Genomic DNA, 15356 nt, shown 5'->3' on the forward strand with positions numbered 1-15356 from the left:
GCAGCTAATAAATTTGATCTCTGACGCCACCTAGAAGTATTACGTGTCTCTGTATACCAAGACAGGTGAACTCGAAGACTTTGGGCGTTTCCCTGGCGCCGCTGGGTACAGACAAAAAACCCGGTTCTTCAGTTGGCGCCCAAAGTGGGGCGACTTCAGCGGTACCGGTCCAAGCCTGAGGATCGTGAGGAGCCACGTGAGAAAATTCTGGAGGAAGGCCAACCACTTCATCGACCCCTGTCTGTCGTCGTGGTCCGAAGGTTTTTGCTGCGAGGCTTCCCGCTTTCCGACGGCTACGAAGGACTGCTGCCCTGACTGTCGCCCTGTCTTGGACCCTTGATTGATCCTTTGTAGAGCGAGACGATAGACGGTCTTCTGGTGGCGTGACAGATACCTTGGTTAAGTATAAGTGGGTCGCTCCCACGATCTTTGTTTTGGTTCTTAGTTTGTTCAGATATTGCAATAGCTGAAGCCGAGGGGCTCGTATATTTGCGAGTGTATCGATAGTTGATAACCCCTTGAAGTTTGAAGCTAGATTAGTGAGCTCTAAGATGCCTGGTCTTAGCAAAATTGGGAAATGGTTTGGTTGTGGTTGCAACAGGGATTCCCGATTGGAGGATTTGTGTCCGATACCTCCGGTTGGAACTCCAACTTACGAGCTCTATTCAAAACACGGAGTGGGTCCCATTACGTACAATGAAGTATGGGTCCGCTATACTAGGAAAGATGGTGTTTTACAATGGCCCCAATATGGTAGTTTCAAAACAGAGATTTTAGATAATCTGGAAGTTGTGCTATTTAAGAAGAAAGCCCGGCCGGCGATGTTTGACTCTTTCAGCCTTTGACGTAAGGAAGCCCAACAGCGAGAAATTAATCAAGCAAAGAGAGATAGGAAAGATAAGAATATGTCAGTACTACAAGCTGCTAGGCAGTTTAGGGAAGATGGAGAAGAGCGTGCTAGTGAAGTCTTAGATAGACAGCGTTGCATGGATATAGATAAATGTTATCTGGCCTTGCCGCCTTCCCTTTCAAAAGTGAATGAAGACCCTGAAAAAGATCCTTTGATCTCTCATTTACTGAGATTACCACCTCCTTATGTGCAGGGTGCTACTGCGCCTCCATTACACCCGGTTGTTGCATATCCTGCTGTTCAGCCTCCTGCTGTTGTTCAGCCACCCGTTGTTGCACAGATGGTTCTCCCTCCTACCGTGCAACACCCTCTAGGCTCTCCAACTTTGCTACCAGCTTTGCCTCAAACTCCTTTGCCTTCTACTTCTGTATCTTCGACTCTTGCTCCTCTTGTCCTTACGCCTCTTTTGCCTCAAAATACTCTTTCTCCTGTTCTTATGGCTACTTCTTCTCCCTCTGCTCGAAAACGAATGACTGAGACTGTTGTTAATCTTTTGTCTCCACTCTTTGGGTCATTGAATATGACCCATGTTTCGGAACGTAGGCAGAGTCGTAGTCAGTTCCCTAGTCCCAAAGAGCGGGCAGTGTTGGATCTTTTGGCTCGAAGATGGGTTTTAAATGCTTCGAGGTATAATTTACAAGCGATTATGGATGTTTTCTTTCAGTGGGAACCACAGAAGCAAAGGTATGTGTTTGATATGATGGGTACTTTTCTTCGTCAGGAATGGGAAAATAATGAGTTGGGTCCAATTCTGCAGGAAGTGCTTGATGTCCAGTCAGATTTTGCTCAAGGGACGATAGTGGAGTCCGATGTTACAGATGCTGTACAGACGATACTTGTCTTCAGGTCTAGGGTACCGCCTCAGACATTGCATGAACCTGATTCCTCGGTTAGGAGAAAAGTGAAGCAGTATCCCATCAGAGAAGTTCCTCTTGTATGGAGGGTTGCAGTTCAGGCTGATGTTAATAATGGTATTCAAGCTGAGCCAGCTCATTTTCAGCGAGTATGGGTACGCGTCCCTTGGAAAAGAGCAGAGGTCTTGGCTCTTAAGCAGACCTTACCTCACCCTCGTAAAAATCCTGCTGGTTATTACAAAGAATTGTCTCAGACAGTGGAAGCGTGTATTATGAATTTAGCTGATATAGATATGTTGAGGGGTAATGCAGTCCCTCAACCTTTGTGGGCGAAGATTCGTCATGAGAATCATGCGCAAGAATTAGGAGATACGTGGGCTAATATCGTTGCTGCAGATGGTCGGCAGGTAGGAGGTGCCAAACCTGAACCTTTAGTCGCAGAGTTACCTGGTAGAATTATTAATTTGATGAAAACTATGATGCCTGCTTCACGAGTGAATTGGGATAAGTTAGCAGCATGTAAACAAAAGAAAGATGAAAGTGTGTCTGATTTCTTCACTAGGTTTGAGGAAACGTTTATCGATCATAGTGGTCAGGATATGAGCACCGAAGGTGGTCAAAAGTTGTTCGTGGACAAATTTGTCTTTAATTTGCTTCCCGAACTTTCTAATAAGTTGAAAGATTCTGAGAGTTCATGGGCTGTTTCTTCGTCGGCCCAGATATTGGCTACTGCACAATATTACGAGAACAGGGATAAAGATGAGATGGATAAAGTAGAGAGAAAGACTAAAGAATTAAAGACGAAAGTTCTTTTGCAGCAAGCTTATCCGCCTTGTACGAATCAGTTTCATTATCAGCAACCCCCACAGTTTCAGAGATTGTTACAGAAGCCCGAGTATTTTCCTCCGCGATTTTTACCTGGCCCTAATCAGTGTGCTTATTGCAGGGAAGAAGGTCACTTTAAGCATAGTTGTCCGGTTCTGTTACAGCATGCGAATGGTGTATTGGATCAGAGAGGACGTGGTGGTTTTCAGCAAGCTCCTAGGGGTAGCGGGCGTGGTGTGTTTCCTCGGAATGAGCGTTCCTTTTCCCCTCAGAATTCTGCGAATTGTTTTGACAGACAGAATGTTCTGACTGTTCAGTCTGCTCAGTACTATGCTGATGACTACTGTGTTGAGAGCGAGAGTGCTGGTTATAATGATTGTTAGGACAGCCATGGGCAAAGAGAGGGAGTAGTGTCAGTTCCAGTAGATCAGAGTGGACCTTATGCTGAAGTGGTTACATTAGGTGTGGCAGAATTCTTTTGGATACTTGTGCGACAAAGAGTTCTATTATGCACTCTAAACTTCCTGGCGCACCTTTGTCTGGCTTGACCAATGTTTCAGTAGGATTTTCTGGCGCCCCAGTTCGTAATCCGGTTTCTAGTCCTTTGCCTCTTTCTATCGGCCCTTGTGAATTGGAAGCTCCCCTTATTTTAACGACTGGTTGTGGTGAAAATCTGTTGGGTTTAGACTTGCTGAAAAGATTGTATGCGACATTGCATTGCTCTCCTGAAGGAGTACATCTTACGGTGGGTAGGAAAGTGATTTCTCCAATGTATTTGTCTAAAGATTGTCTTCCACTGGAATTGCGTTCTCTTCCTGATACACTTTGGGCTACAGGTCCCAATGATGTTGGTCTTTTGCAGATTCCACCCTATGTTGTTACTCTCAAGTCGAATGCTAGGCTACCTCGCATTCCGCAATATAAGATCTCGAGTGATGGCGAGAGAGCTCTTTTAGCGATCATCTATGATTTGGTTGAGAAGGGTGTGATTGAAGAAACAAGAGGTAACGTGTGTAACAGTCCTGTTTTGCCTGTCCTTAAGCGTACTGATGCTTCTCAGCCACCTGTGTATCGGTTTGTGATTGACCATCGAGAGGTGAACAAGATTGTCATACCACAGTTTCCTGTTGTTCCGGATATCACTGCTTTGTTGACTCTGATTCCTGCTTCAGCTGCCTGGTTTTCGGTTATTGATCTGAAGAATGCTTTCTTCAGTATCCCAATTGCCGAGGAGAGCAGAGATATTTTTGGCTTCTCTTTAGGAGGCCGAAGCTTCCGGTTTAAGAGAGCTCCTCAAGGTTATTGTGAAAGTCCCTCAATCTATAGACAGGCGTTGAAAACTCAGCTTCATAATTTTGTATTGCCTTCTGGTGCTACTCTTATCCAGTATGTTGACGATCTACTGATTGCTGCTGATGATGAAGAGATTTGTAAAGAAGCTACTCTTTCTTTGTTACGACATTTGTCTGACCTTCACCATAAAGTGTCGCCTTCTAAGCTACAGTATTGCCGACAAGAAGTGACCTACTTAGGTCATCTCTTGTCGAAGGAGGGACGGCGATTGACCCCAGAACGAATTCAAGCGATTGAGAAATGAGTGTGCCATCTACGCAGAGGGAAGTACGTGCGTTTTTAGGTATCACTTCATTTTGTAGGCAATGGATCCCCAATTTTTCTTTGTTAGTGAAACCTCTGTTGGCATTGACTCTTAAAGATACTCCGCATCCTCTCCCTTGGTCTGACGAATGTCAGAAAAGTTTTTCTGAATTACGTGATGGATTGTGTTCTGCCCCGGTGTTGGGTTCTCCAGATTACAGTAAACCTTTCACACTGTATGTCCACGAAAGAGAAGGTTGTGCGTTGTCGGTTCTGACACAGCAATTTGGCGATAAACAGCGTCCATGTGCGTATTTCTCCTCTACGTTAGATCCGGTAGCTAGAGCATTGCCGAGCTGTCTGAGAGCTACAGCGGCAGCGGCTGTTTCTATTCGTCAGTCCGCTGGTCTGGTATTGGATAATACGTTGATTGTGATAGTCCCACATGCAGTGGATACCTTATTGAATAGGACCAAGACACAGCACCTTACTAGTGCACGTTTGTCAGGTTACGAGTTGACGCTTTTGGCTAGCCATGTACACATCAAAAGATGCAATGTGTTGAATCCAGCTACGTTGTTGCCGATTTCTGTAGAGACGGATGTTCAGGAACAGCATGATTGTTTTCTTCGGACAGAGGAAGAAACAAAGGCTAGAGTTGGTTTAAAAGATACTCCTCTTTCGGATGTTGATGGTACCTTATGGGTAGATGGTTCGTGTTTTAAGCTTCCGAATGGAGAAACGACTGTAGCATATGCTGTCACAACTTTACATACAGTTGTTGAAACGGCACGTATTGCACAGAATTCAGCTCAAGCAGCGGAGCTAATAGCATTGACGAGAGCGTGTGTGTTGTCAGAAGGAAAGCGAGTGAATGTTTACACTGATAGCCAGTATGCGTTTGGTGTTGCCCATGGTTTCGGACGTCTGTGGAGAGAGAGAGGATTCTTGACCTCGCATGGTACGAAAATACAGCATGGGCAATTGGTGAATGAACTTCTTGAGTCACTTACGTTGCCAAAGCAGATTGCAACTGTGAAGTGCAGTGCGCATAAAAAGGTTGTGGACGATGTGGGTCAAGGAAATGCGTTTGCAGATGAAGTTGCGAAAGAGACAGCGAGGAATATGACGAGTCGAATGTATGTTGCAGGCCCCGCAAGATGGGTTGTGGAAAGTGGAATGTGTGAAGACACAATAGAAAGAGTGAAGTTGATTCAAGCTGAAGCTACTGAGAAGGAAGTGAGTACTTGGAGAGAAAGTACGGGTATGTTGGATTCGACAGGTTGTTGGGTTGAGTTGTCGGAGCACCAGCGATGGTTGTTGCCTGATGCGTATGTGCTCCCAGTGGTTACAATGTCTCATGGAATGGCTCACATAAGTTTGAAAGGAATATGTAAGTTGTTGGCTCCAGTATGGCAGAATGCTGGAATTCCTAAGTGTGCTGAGAATGTGGTGAAGCATTGTATGATTTGTCTGATGTACAATCCTGGAAAGGGAACTCCAACTCCAGCTGGTCATTTTGCTCCTCCGACATATCCGTTTGAGGTGATACAGTTAGATTACATTCACATGGAGAGATTTAACGATTTCAAGTATGTCCTTGTGGTTGTTTGCGCCTTTTCCAGATGGATAGAGGCCTACCCCCTAAAGGATAATACTGCCTTGTCTACAGCCAAGGTTTTGCTCAAAGAGTACTACCCTAGGTATGGTTTGCCGAGAATTGTATGGAGTGACAATGGGAGTGAATTTGTGGGCCAAGTCATGAAGAAAGTGTGTGCGGGATTGGGTATCCATCAGAAGTTTCACACTGCGAATCACCCAAAGTCAGCTGGACTTGTCGAGTGTTACAATGGCACGTTAAAGCTGAAATTGGCTAAGATACAAGCAAGCACTGGTCTTACATTGCCAGATGCCTTGCCATTGGCTCTTTTGTCAACGAGGACGACAGTACATTCTCGTATGGGACTTAGTCCCTATAAAATTGTGTTTGTTCGTCCGGCCAATGTTTGGGGTGTCCCAAGGCCCAAAAAGTACAGTGACATCGAGTGCCCTATGTTGGTGGATTATTTACATGACTTGACTGCTAAATTACGTGTTCTCCACCAACAGGTCTATGACAGTTTTCCGGCAGCGTCTGCGGATCCAGGTCACAAGATCCAACCTGGCCACTTTGTGCTGCTAAAGAATTTTCAGCGATCGAAAAACTTGGAGCCGAGGTGGACTGGACCGCTTTTAGTCTTGTTAGTAACACGGACTGCAGTTAGAGTAGTTGGTAAAAAAAACTGGGTGCATGCCACCCATTGTAAAAAAGTCCCGCTACCCTTACCGTATGACAAGTGGGTGAGGGGAGGTATTGGCGATTCTGAATGCGAACTAACCCCTAGATTCGTGCCTTTTAGTGATGCGCATTTGGAATGGACTCAATCAGAACGTGCAGATGACGACGTCTTACAAGCTGCTGTGCCTCCTGAATTGAGACTTGATACGATGGATCCAGAAACCCTGTTTCAAGACCAGACTGTGCCTGGCAAAGAACGTTACAATTTGAGACCGAGAAATGATAAAAAGGACTAATAAAGCAAAACATTTTTTGATGTGAGTTACACCTTTTCAGACCGAGAAACTTTTTTTTTACTTTTTACTTTTTCGAGTCACCATCCGGACTCAGCTGCAGGGTCACGGTAGGAAGTTCTTAAGGGGTGAGCCGCGAATTGACGAAAGGTCTGTGGTTCATGGTCGTTAGTACGATCTTGACGCACACTTAAGTGAAGAAGGTAATAGCCGTGAGCAGCACGTCAGAGGATGGAGTCTTTCGGGTCTGGTGTTGAGGAAAATGGTTTCAAAATGAAAATGTATATATTGATCCGTAGCAAATGTTTTTTAATATTGTGTTTCTTAATGCTTCTGAATATTATGATGGGTTGTGTGGGTTGGATTTCCTATCCCATACAACATACGCCTACGTCTACGTCCCAACCTACTCTTTCTTGCTTTACTGATTCTCCACATGAGTTTCATACGTTGCCTGAACATGAACAGACACGAAGATCAGAATTTGTTAACAATTCGTTAATACAGTTATTGCATCAGCAACAGTTAGTTGTGAATACTACGAACTGCTGGGTATGTGGACTTATGCCGCATACGACGGATAAGGGAATGCCATATTTGGTTTTGCCTTTCTCACCTAATGGGTCAGTTTGGGCGCTCCAGTCGATGTTTATTTATGCGAATGAAGCATTACCTGTACGTTCCGTCAAAGATAATGCGAGTAATAATGCCTTGATACGGGGAATAGTATGCGAGTAATAATGCCTTGATACGGGAAATAGTAGATATGATCAGAGATATCAACGCATATAATGCTATCCCTAAGTGTGAGACCTGTCTCGAGAGAAGTAAAGGAGAATAGGATGACGTTACAGCAACACCTTGATGATCTTATGAGAATAGACATAGACCTAGATTCAGATTGACGTGAGTTTAGGTTATTGCCTACATAATGGCAAAAGGAGGGTCTGAGGTTCTGTAAAATTCTGCCTTGTCCTGTGAGGTTATGGTTCCGTCATGATTTTGGTGATGTTGTACCGTATCTAGTAAGTACGGCCAATATGGAATGAATTTGTCGTGTTAACTAGCGAGTTCATTACGTATTCAGAGACTTTGTCTCTGAATATGGGTTCCATTTTGTCTGTGCCGCCATTTTGTGTTGCCCTCACGTAGGCCGTGGAGATGACCGAACGAACAAAGTTGCATGGGCTTCGTTGTTCATATACATATTAACTAGGCCTTTTCTGACTTGCGAGTGGACTGTAAGACGCTGACCTCGTCACCTGAAATTGACCCTTTGCGAAGCCAATTTCCCTGGCTGATCGTTGTCTGAAATTGCCAATCACTGTTCAGGATATCGTTAACTTTTAGTTCGCTTGCACATATCTTATCCTATTCAATAGCTAAACTACTTCTTTCTTTATGTCTTTTCGTTACATGGGTAGTGCTTGGCGCCGCTGGGTACTGAAAAACCCGGTTCTTCAGTGCTGTAACAGCAGAGAACCTTGACGCCAATCTTGGGTGGTTGACAAAGAACTTTGAAGAGATGGTGCACTGACTCATTCGAAAACCATGGCCCCCGCTTCCCCTCCCTCCAAGACAGAACTCAACCTTCTTGGCAGATTGGCTTTCGGCAGCGGCAGCGAGTGCCAAGGAAGGCTGCTTTACATTTCTATTATGCAGTACTCCTTCTAACCAAATCACACCTCTTTCAAACTGTTTACTGTTTAGCCATTCGTCAGGAGGTCTGTCGTTTAAAAAAACAAAATTTCAGTCGGCAGCAAATAGTTGGATTTCACTACGTTTTCTGGGGTTTGTCGTGTGAGGGGTGGCTAATTCTTATTAATTTAAAATGAGTTGCATTTTCATGCTTGCAGTTTTGTAAAACGTACTTTGCGCTTTACATGAGCACCAGTTACATTACACATTAATTTTTAAGGATGTTGAGCTGACGCAGCGACTTGAACCGTGGTCCCCGGGTCCAAAGTCAGCAGCTCTGACTGGTACTCCACATCCTCTTTTCACCTCTTTAGTGTGTTTTCTGGGACAGAGCCAAAAGCTCAGTGTTTTCTCCAGAAGCTCACTTAGCCTCTTCACTCGTGTTGCATGTTTTAATTGCCTAACAAGCACTCCTTATGAGTGCATCTACAGGCCATCTCTCCTCCCAGTGTCTTGCAGCCTTCTCCCAGGTCACTCCTCGTTGCTTCCCCTCGTTTTATTTCTGTTTCCACAGATACAGCTCCCATCTTTCTGACATCATTCGCCCAAATTCAATAAACTAATCTCTGGGTCTTTTAAATTGTTTCCCTTCAAACTACAGGGATGAACATTAAGTCCTCTGTGCAGGAGCACACAAGGGACCCCCCCATGGCAGGACTAAGCATTTATCGCTGTAAGGTGTCTTTCACCTAATCTCATTCCCCGGCCTCATCTACATTCACACTGTATGGATCGGGTACATGTTTTTAGGTTTCGCCTGGCCGTAGCACTGCGCAGCAGTGCTCGTGCAGGCGAAATCTTATGATCCTACAGTGTGGGGCTTTGTCCCGCCTTCTCTTCCATTGGCTAGCTCCATAAATGGAGGCTAGCCATTGGAAGAGATTGGCTGTCAATCACTCTTTCCGCGTCACAACGCGATTCGGGGGCGTTTCTGTGTCTTTTTTTAAGTCCAGCCCTCTCCTCTTCCCATTGGCTGGAATTTTACCTTCCAGCCAATGGGAAGGGGAGAGCACGAAAACCACGCCCCCGAATCCCTACAGGGCGCGCTGTGCTTTCGCTTGTTTTATATTGCAATGTGTAATTATATGTTCAATGGATTTCAATGTGATGACGAGTAGTTTAATGGTGACAAGTTATGAAACATTATATTATGCCCATCTCATTTTGACAGCTGTGTCATCAGATCATCGCTGTTCCTATTTTAGGCATTTTAAAATGTGGATTAGAACTAGAAGCAGCAATTTGGGAAAAATGCTACTTTCATCCTTATGCTTCAATGCGTTTTAGAAAGCCGGGATGCTATTCGTCAATAGAAAATATATAACAAAATAAACTTTTTCCCAAATAGGAGCAATATTGTTATGTCTTCCGGTGTACCCTGTAAGCTGTACGACGGTGTTTGTTGGAGTCCGATGATATTGGCAACAGTAAAGTAGCCGTCTCAGATTTCTGAGGTACATCAGGAATAGTAAGATGGTGTCAGTCGGCTTCCCGAGATGCTTCGGGAACAGTAAGATGGCGGCTGGGGAGCTCTGAGTGTCAGTCGAACGGTTCGTGGGTCGCGGCTCCCAGGATGCCAGAGCCGGAGCTGGGGGTACGGCGGGCCGAGTCTGCACGGGCACGCCGTGCCGAGCAGCTGCGGCGCTGGCGGGGCTCTGAGGCAGCGTCGGCTGCCCCCGAAGGAGAGCGGGGAGCGGCGGCCCCGGGTGCGTTTTGAGGACGGCGCCATATTTCTAGCTGTCTGTTCCAGTGGGGATACCGAGGAGGTGAAGCGGCTCTTGGCTCGTTGGACGGCCATCAACCCTGCCAATGTGGACGGGCTGACCTCCCTGCACCAGGTGAGAGTGCGTGACTGGTGGAGAGTGCACCTCTCTTAGAGAAATTGCACTCTAAACGGGCACCTAAGTGAAAATGATTTAGGAGCTGAAAAGGCATATAGCTTGAGTATTTTAGCTTTTGCACCTGGTGTGTCTGGTGGTAGCATACCCCACACCAGGTAAAGTGGTAGTTTGCTTTCATGTTCGCGGTACTAACTTTTAAATAAGAGCTGTGTATGCTAAGAAGGCGAATAGCAATACCTACAAGTCAATGGAACAATACAGCATAGAGATGCTTGTTTTTGTTTGTCCTCTCCCATTAACCTAATCGTCCTGCTTTATAATACCACCAGTAACAGCATAATATATTTTCTTACTCAATATACAAGTCATACCAATTTAACAGAGTTTCTTTTTCAGTACCTTATATTGCACAACAACTCACTATGCTACAACTTACAACAAAAAAACAGCTTAAGGGGGGGCGTGGCCAAGATGGCGTCGGAGTAGGACGCTTTCTCGAGCCTCTCCGACGCCGATCCTGCATAGCGGCTTACTGCGGGGTCCCAAGGCGTCCTGCCTGTGCTGCTCGATCGGCGGGGGCTGCCGATTGCTGGCGGTGTGCTCCGGTGTCGTCACCTCGGCGGAGGGTGGCCAGCAGGAACCGATAGAGGGGAGCCGAGCTGCGGCCTGTGAGGCGGCGGCCTCGCGTGATCTGGAGGCCGGAGGAGGCGGAGCGGACCCGAGCCCTGGCACAGCACCGGCGCTGGCTACATCGCGCTGAGCGGGTGAGGCGGGGAACTGGACTCGCCGGCGGAGGAGCGCTCGCTGGAAGGCGCTGGGAGAAGCACTCGGCGGGCCGCGCCGGTGGCTGGACGCCGCCGGGGGTTGACAGCAGAGCCGGACATTGAGTCGAGGGGCGGCCCCTAGAACTCGGAGCAGACCCGAGCGCTGCAGCGCCGGCCCGACGGGGGAAGAGCAGGTGGATCCCCCTTCTCAGAGGGCAGCAGACCGGTGTGCCTACCAGCGGGGGAGGAAAAGAAGAGCTGCGAGGTAGCGAGGCCAAATATCTGCCCAGGAACGCGCGCCACGTTGGGGCCTGCAAGACTCAGGCCTGGAGAGTGAAAGTAGCTGGAGGGCCGGCGCGTGGTCTTGCACACGCCTGCATAACGCAAGGAGGGACATAAAGCCTGGCGGCCGGACCACGGTAGTGGCGGGGCTTTGGATACCCTCGGGGACAGTTGGCATTGCTGGTAGATACTGTGGAGTGGCCTGATATTGCGTTTGTGGTGGACTTTTCCGGAGGCGGCTCCACCTGCGCGGCTGCGCCCTTAAGCTGTGCATTGGCGCCAGGGGGGAGCGGAGAACTCGCAGCTTGCTGGCACGGATTTTGGAGAGCGGAGCGCCGAGACTGCCGCCCACCTGGGTGGTGGGCCCCTCTTGCGACTGAGCACTTGGCGCCAATTTGGAGGAGCCCTGACGGTGGCGGACCGGACCGGCTTGTCCCGGGTCTTGACCGTTGGCGGGGACACGTGCTGTATTGGGGTCCCACAGGCCCCGTGCCTGGTCGCCAGCTTTGGGGTGTAAGCCTTCCCGCCCGCTTTCTGCCCCTGGGGCTGGACAGACCCTTGAACACTAGAGGCACCGACGAGTCGTGGTGGCCTGGAGAGAGAGAGGCCGCACTATTGACGGAGTGTACCTGAATGACCTCTGGAGAAGGCGAACAGCACCATCAACAGGCCGTTCTGACGCGGTGGGTCACCGACCCGAGTCTCGCCCTCCCGGCGGCGGCTATCTAGAGCCTACGTGAAGGTGTGTGGACGCAGCTAACAGCTATGTCCAACTCGCAACACAGAGGGGGGAAGACGGGGAAGGAGGTAGTCCCCAAATCATTGCAGCAACCGGCGTCGCCAGGGGCCAGCGGCTCCTCCAAACAATCGGATGATGAGGCGCCAGCAACTAAAGCCTTCATGAAGGAACTCTTCGCAACTATCAAGGAAGACATTTCCGAACTCCGTACACAGTTGGCCTCGGACCTCAGAGAGGTACGGAGGGACGTGGATGGGATTGGCGAAAGGGTGGCGACGCTGGAGGACCATGACCTTAGCATGGCGAATGATGTGCACCAACTCCAACAGGACATCATACGACTTACGGAGCAAAATCTGGATTTGCAAACCCACGCAGAGGATTTGGAGAACCGCTCCAGAAGACATAACATTCGTATTAAAGCAGTGCCATGGGACGGGGAAGCGGGGGACCTGCGTGGGTTCGTCCTGGCCTTGTTTCTCCAGATCTTAGAGGGTGAAGAGGTGCGTGACATCCAGATGGATAGAGTGCACAGAGTGGGGCTGCCCAGGAGGGGCGGGGGCCGCCCCCGGATATCCTCGTTTGCGTACATGACTTTCAGATAAAGGAAAAGATATTGAGAAAAGCGAGAACCACTGCCTCGCTGCAATTCAGGGGCCATCGCCCCCAGCTTTACCAGGACCTGGCGGCGACGACCTTGCAGAAACGAAGGGACTTCCGACCTGTGACCGCCTTTCTCCGGGAGCGCGGAGTATCCTACTCCTGGGGCCATCCTTTCCGGATCATCTTTCGATGGGAGAATCGGCTGCGACAGATCAATTCCCTGCGGGAGGCAAAGGATCTCCTAGGTATTGAGGAAACGGAACCGTCGCAGGAGGCGCGTGGCTCTCCATTCCGGAGGCGGCGTCGCTCTTCCTCGTGGCACAGGGTGGGCCCATCCCCAGAGCGGCGGCGGCCGGACTCGGCGACTAGTGAGCAGGAAAGAGGGGCCGCAGTGGCTTCGGTGGCCTCCGCCACCATGACGGATTCCCAGATGGGCTCTGGAGCAGCGTGACCCCGAACTCATGGAGTGGCGTCGGAGGGGCTCTTGGCCTGAGGTCCCCGGGGTACAAAGGTACTTTTGGAGAACACACCCCGGATTTTGGACCTGGGGGTCCCCAGGTGGACACCCCTGCCCCGACCCCAGTCCAGTGGGGGACTTTTGAACCGTGACCTGCTGGAACTGAAGACTGCGAGGTTCAGGTTCAGTGCCTTGAGTTGCATTTTGTTGTTCTTTGTTCTTGGGGGGGGTAGAGGGTGGGTCTGTTGGCGCTCTGAATATGGATGTCATGACAGGGCGGTTTGGGTTGGGGATGGGGGTTCGGGGGGTGGCGGCGGCAGTGTGTGATGAGTGTGTGTTGAAAGGGCCTTTGTTGACATTCCCTTCTATATTTCGTATGTTGTTTCGGGATATGCCTTCCTTGACCCCTGCGTACTTTAGGAGCATGGATGCCACGCGGGACTTGCGGAGTGACCGGGTGGGCCTCTTGGGGTGGTTGTGGCTGGGACCCTTTCCTAGAGTCCCTGTGTCTGTTTCTCTTCCCTGGGCTTGGATCCTGATGCATGTGCGGAACCGGTGCGGGCACCGTGGCTGTCTGGTTGTGAGCATGGCGTGGAATCTGTATTGCCCCTTATGCCTGTCAGCATAGGAACTTGGAATGTAAAGGGCCTTAACTCCCCGCAGAAACGGCAGAAACTCTGGAAGTACATCATGGATCACCATTTGGATGTGGTAGCCCTCCAGGAAACCCACCTGGCTAGGAGGGATGAGTTGAGGCTTCGTCATAGGCAGTTCCCCCTTATCTACAGGGCCTCTGCGGCCACGAAGCATAGAGGGGTGGCCCTACTCTTTCGGGCTTCCCTGCATTTTCAACCCATGGGTGTGAGTGTGGATAGGGAAGGCCGTTGGCTGCTGGTGAAGGGACTGTTGCGTGGCCGCCTGTGTACTTTTGCTGTATTGTATGCCCCTAATACGGGACAGAATGGCTTTCTGCAGGGTCTGCTGGACAGGATGGGGGACTTTGTGGAGGGTCACTTACTCTTACTAGGCGATTTCAATATGATATGGGACAGGGGTTTGGATAGCTCTGGGGGCCGCAGGGCAGACACTGGCGTCTTCTCAGACGAAACTAAACGTCAGTTAGGAGACATGGGGCTGATTGACAGTTGGCGCTTTTTCCACGCACAGACCAGGGATTACACCTTTTTTTCCAACGTACATCACTCGTACTCCCGCATTGATTATATCTTGATTAGTCAGGCTCTTCGGGGGGACATACAATTGGCTAGTATTTTTCCGCTCTCACTATCGGACCATAGCCTTGTGGTTCTGGGACTGCATTGGGCCACCGGGGGGGATGGTTGGCGTAAGTGGTATTTCCCGGCAGCTCTAGTGTGAGATGAGGAATCGTGTAAGGCCTTACGCAAGGCGATTGGTGATTTTTTCCTCCTCAATCCACCCGCGGACACGTCGGTGTATACCACGTGGGACGCGTGCAAGGCCTCTTTACGGGGCACATGCCTCGCCCTCAACGCGAACCTGAACAAGCTAAGGCGCGAGGAGAGGGAGGCTCTGGAATTGGAACTGGCTACTTTGGAACAGGCCCACAAGGCGAACCCCTCCAGGGTGACTCTACGCCCCCTGACGGCGGTGCGAGGGAAACTGAAGGCCCATTATAATAACAGGGCGGAATTTACTCTTCTGCGACTTAGGCGCACCTCCTATTCCCAGGGCAACAAGATCGGGCGCCATCTTGCCCGGAAACTCCGGGACAAACGCGAGAAAGATTATATTGGGGGGATTCGCGATCAGGCGGGCTCTGTTCAGCATAGAGATGCGGACAAGGCGACCATATTCGGGCGCTTTTATGCGGCACTCTACTCGAGTGACGCCCTCGATCCCGGCGCTCAATCCAAATTCCTGGAGGGCCTGTCTCTCCCGAAGGTCTCTAAAGAATGGAATGAATCACTATCCTCCCCCATCACTCGGGAGGAGGTCTTAGATGCCATTAAAGGCCTGAAGCTGCACAAGGCCCCGGGGCCTGACGGCTACACGGCCCTCTTCTACAAAACGTTTGCTTCTGAAGTGTGCGACTACCTAGTCTCCCTCTTCAACGCAATGGCGGTTGATGGCAGAACCACGGACTCTATGGCCGAGGCACTGATCACTATTATTCCCAAGCCGGGGAAGGATCCTACCCTTTGTACATCCTACCGCCCGATCGCGCTTCTCAACTT

At 49.4% G+C, this 15356-nt stretch overlaps 2 protein-coding genes across 2 annotated transcripts in view; one reads left to right on the forward strand and one right to left on the reverse strand.

The window, feature by feature from the left end:
• The window catches only part of SYNGR4 (synaptogyrin 4), a 509205-nt gene that overhangs the window by 350033 nt on the left and 143816 nt on the right, over nt 1-15356 (reverse strand). The window lies entirely within an intron of this gene.
• Nucleotides 1611-2972, forward strand: LOC147701736 (uncharacterized). The gene has a single exon (XM_086928387.1). It carries the CDS (start codon nt 1611-1613, stop codon nt 2970-2972), a length of 1362 nt encoding a protein of 453 aa, XP_086784513.1.

The sequence above is a fragment of the Lissotriton vulgaris genome, chromosome 7 (genome assembly GCF_964263255.1).
Source record: "Lissotriton vulgaris chromosome 7, aLisVul1.2, whole genome shotgun sequence".
Classification (NCBI taxonomy): domain Eukaryota; kingdom Metazoa; phylum Chordata; class Amphibia; order Caudata; family Salamandridae; genus Lissotriton; species Lissotriton vulgaris.

Bases quoted from the DNA above. Each gene is read 5' to 3' on its own strand.
- LOC147701736 (XM_086928387.1), top strand. From the start codon at position 1,611: ATGGGTACTTTTCTTCGTCAGGAATGGGAAAATAATGAGTTGGGTCCA.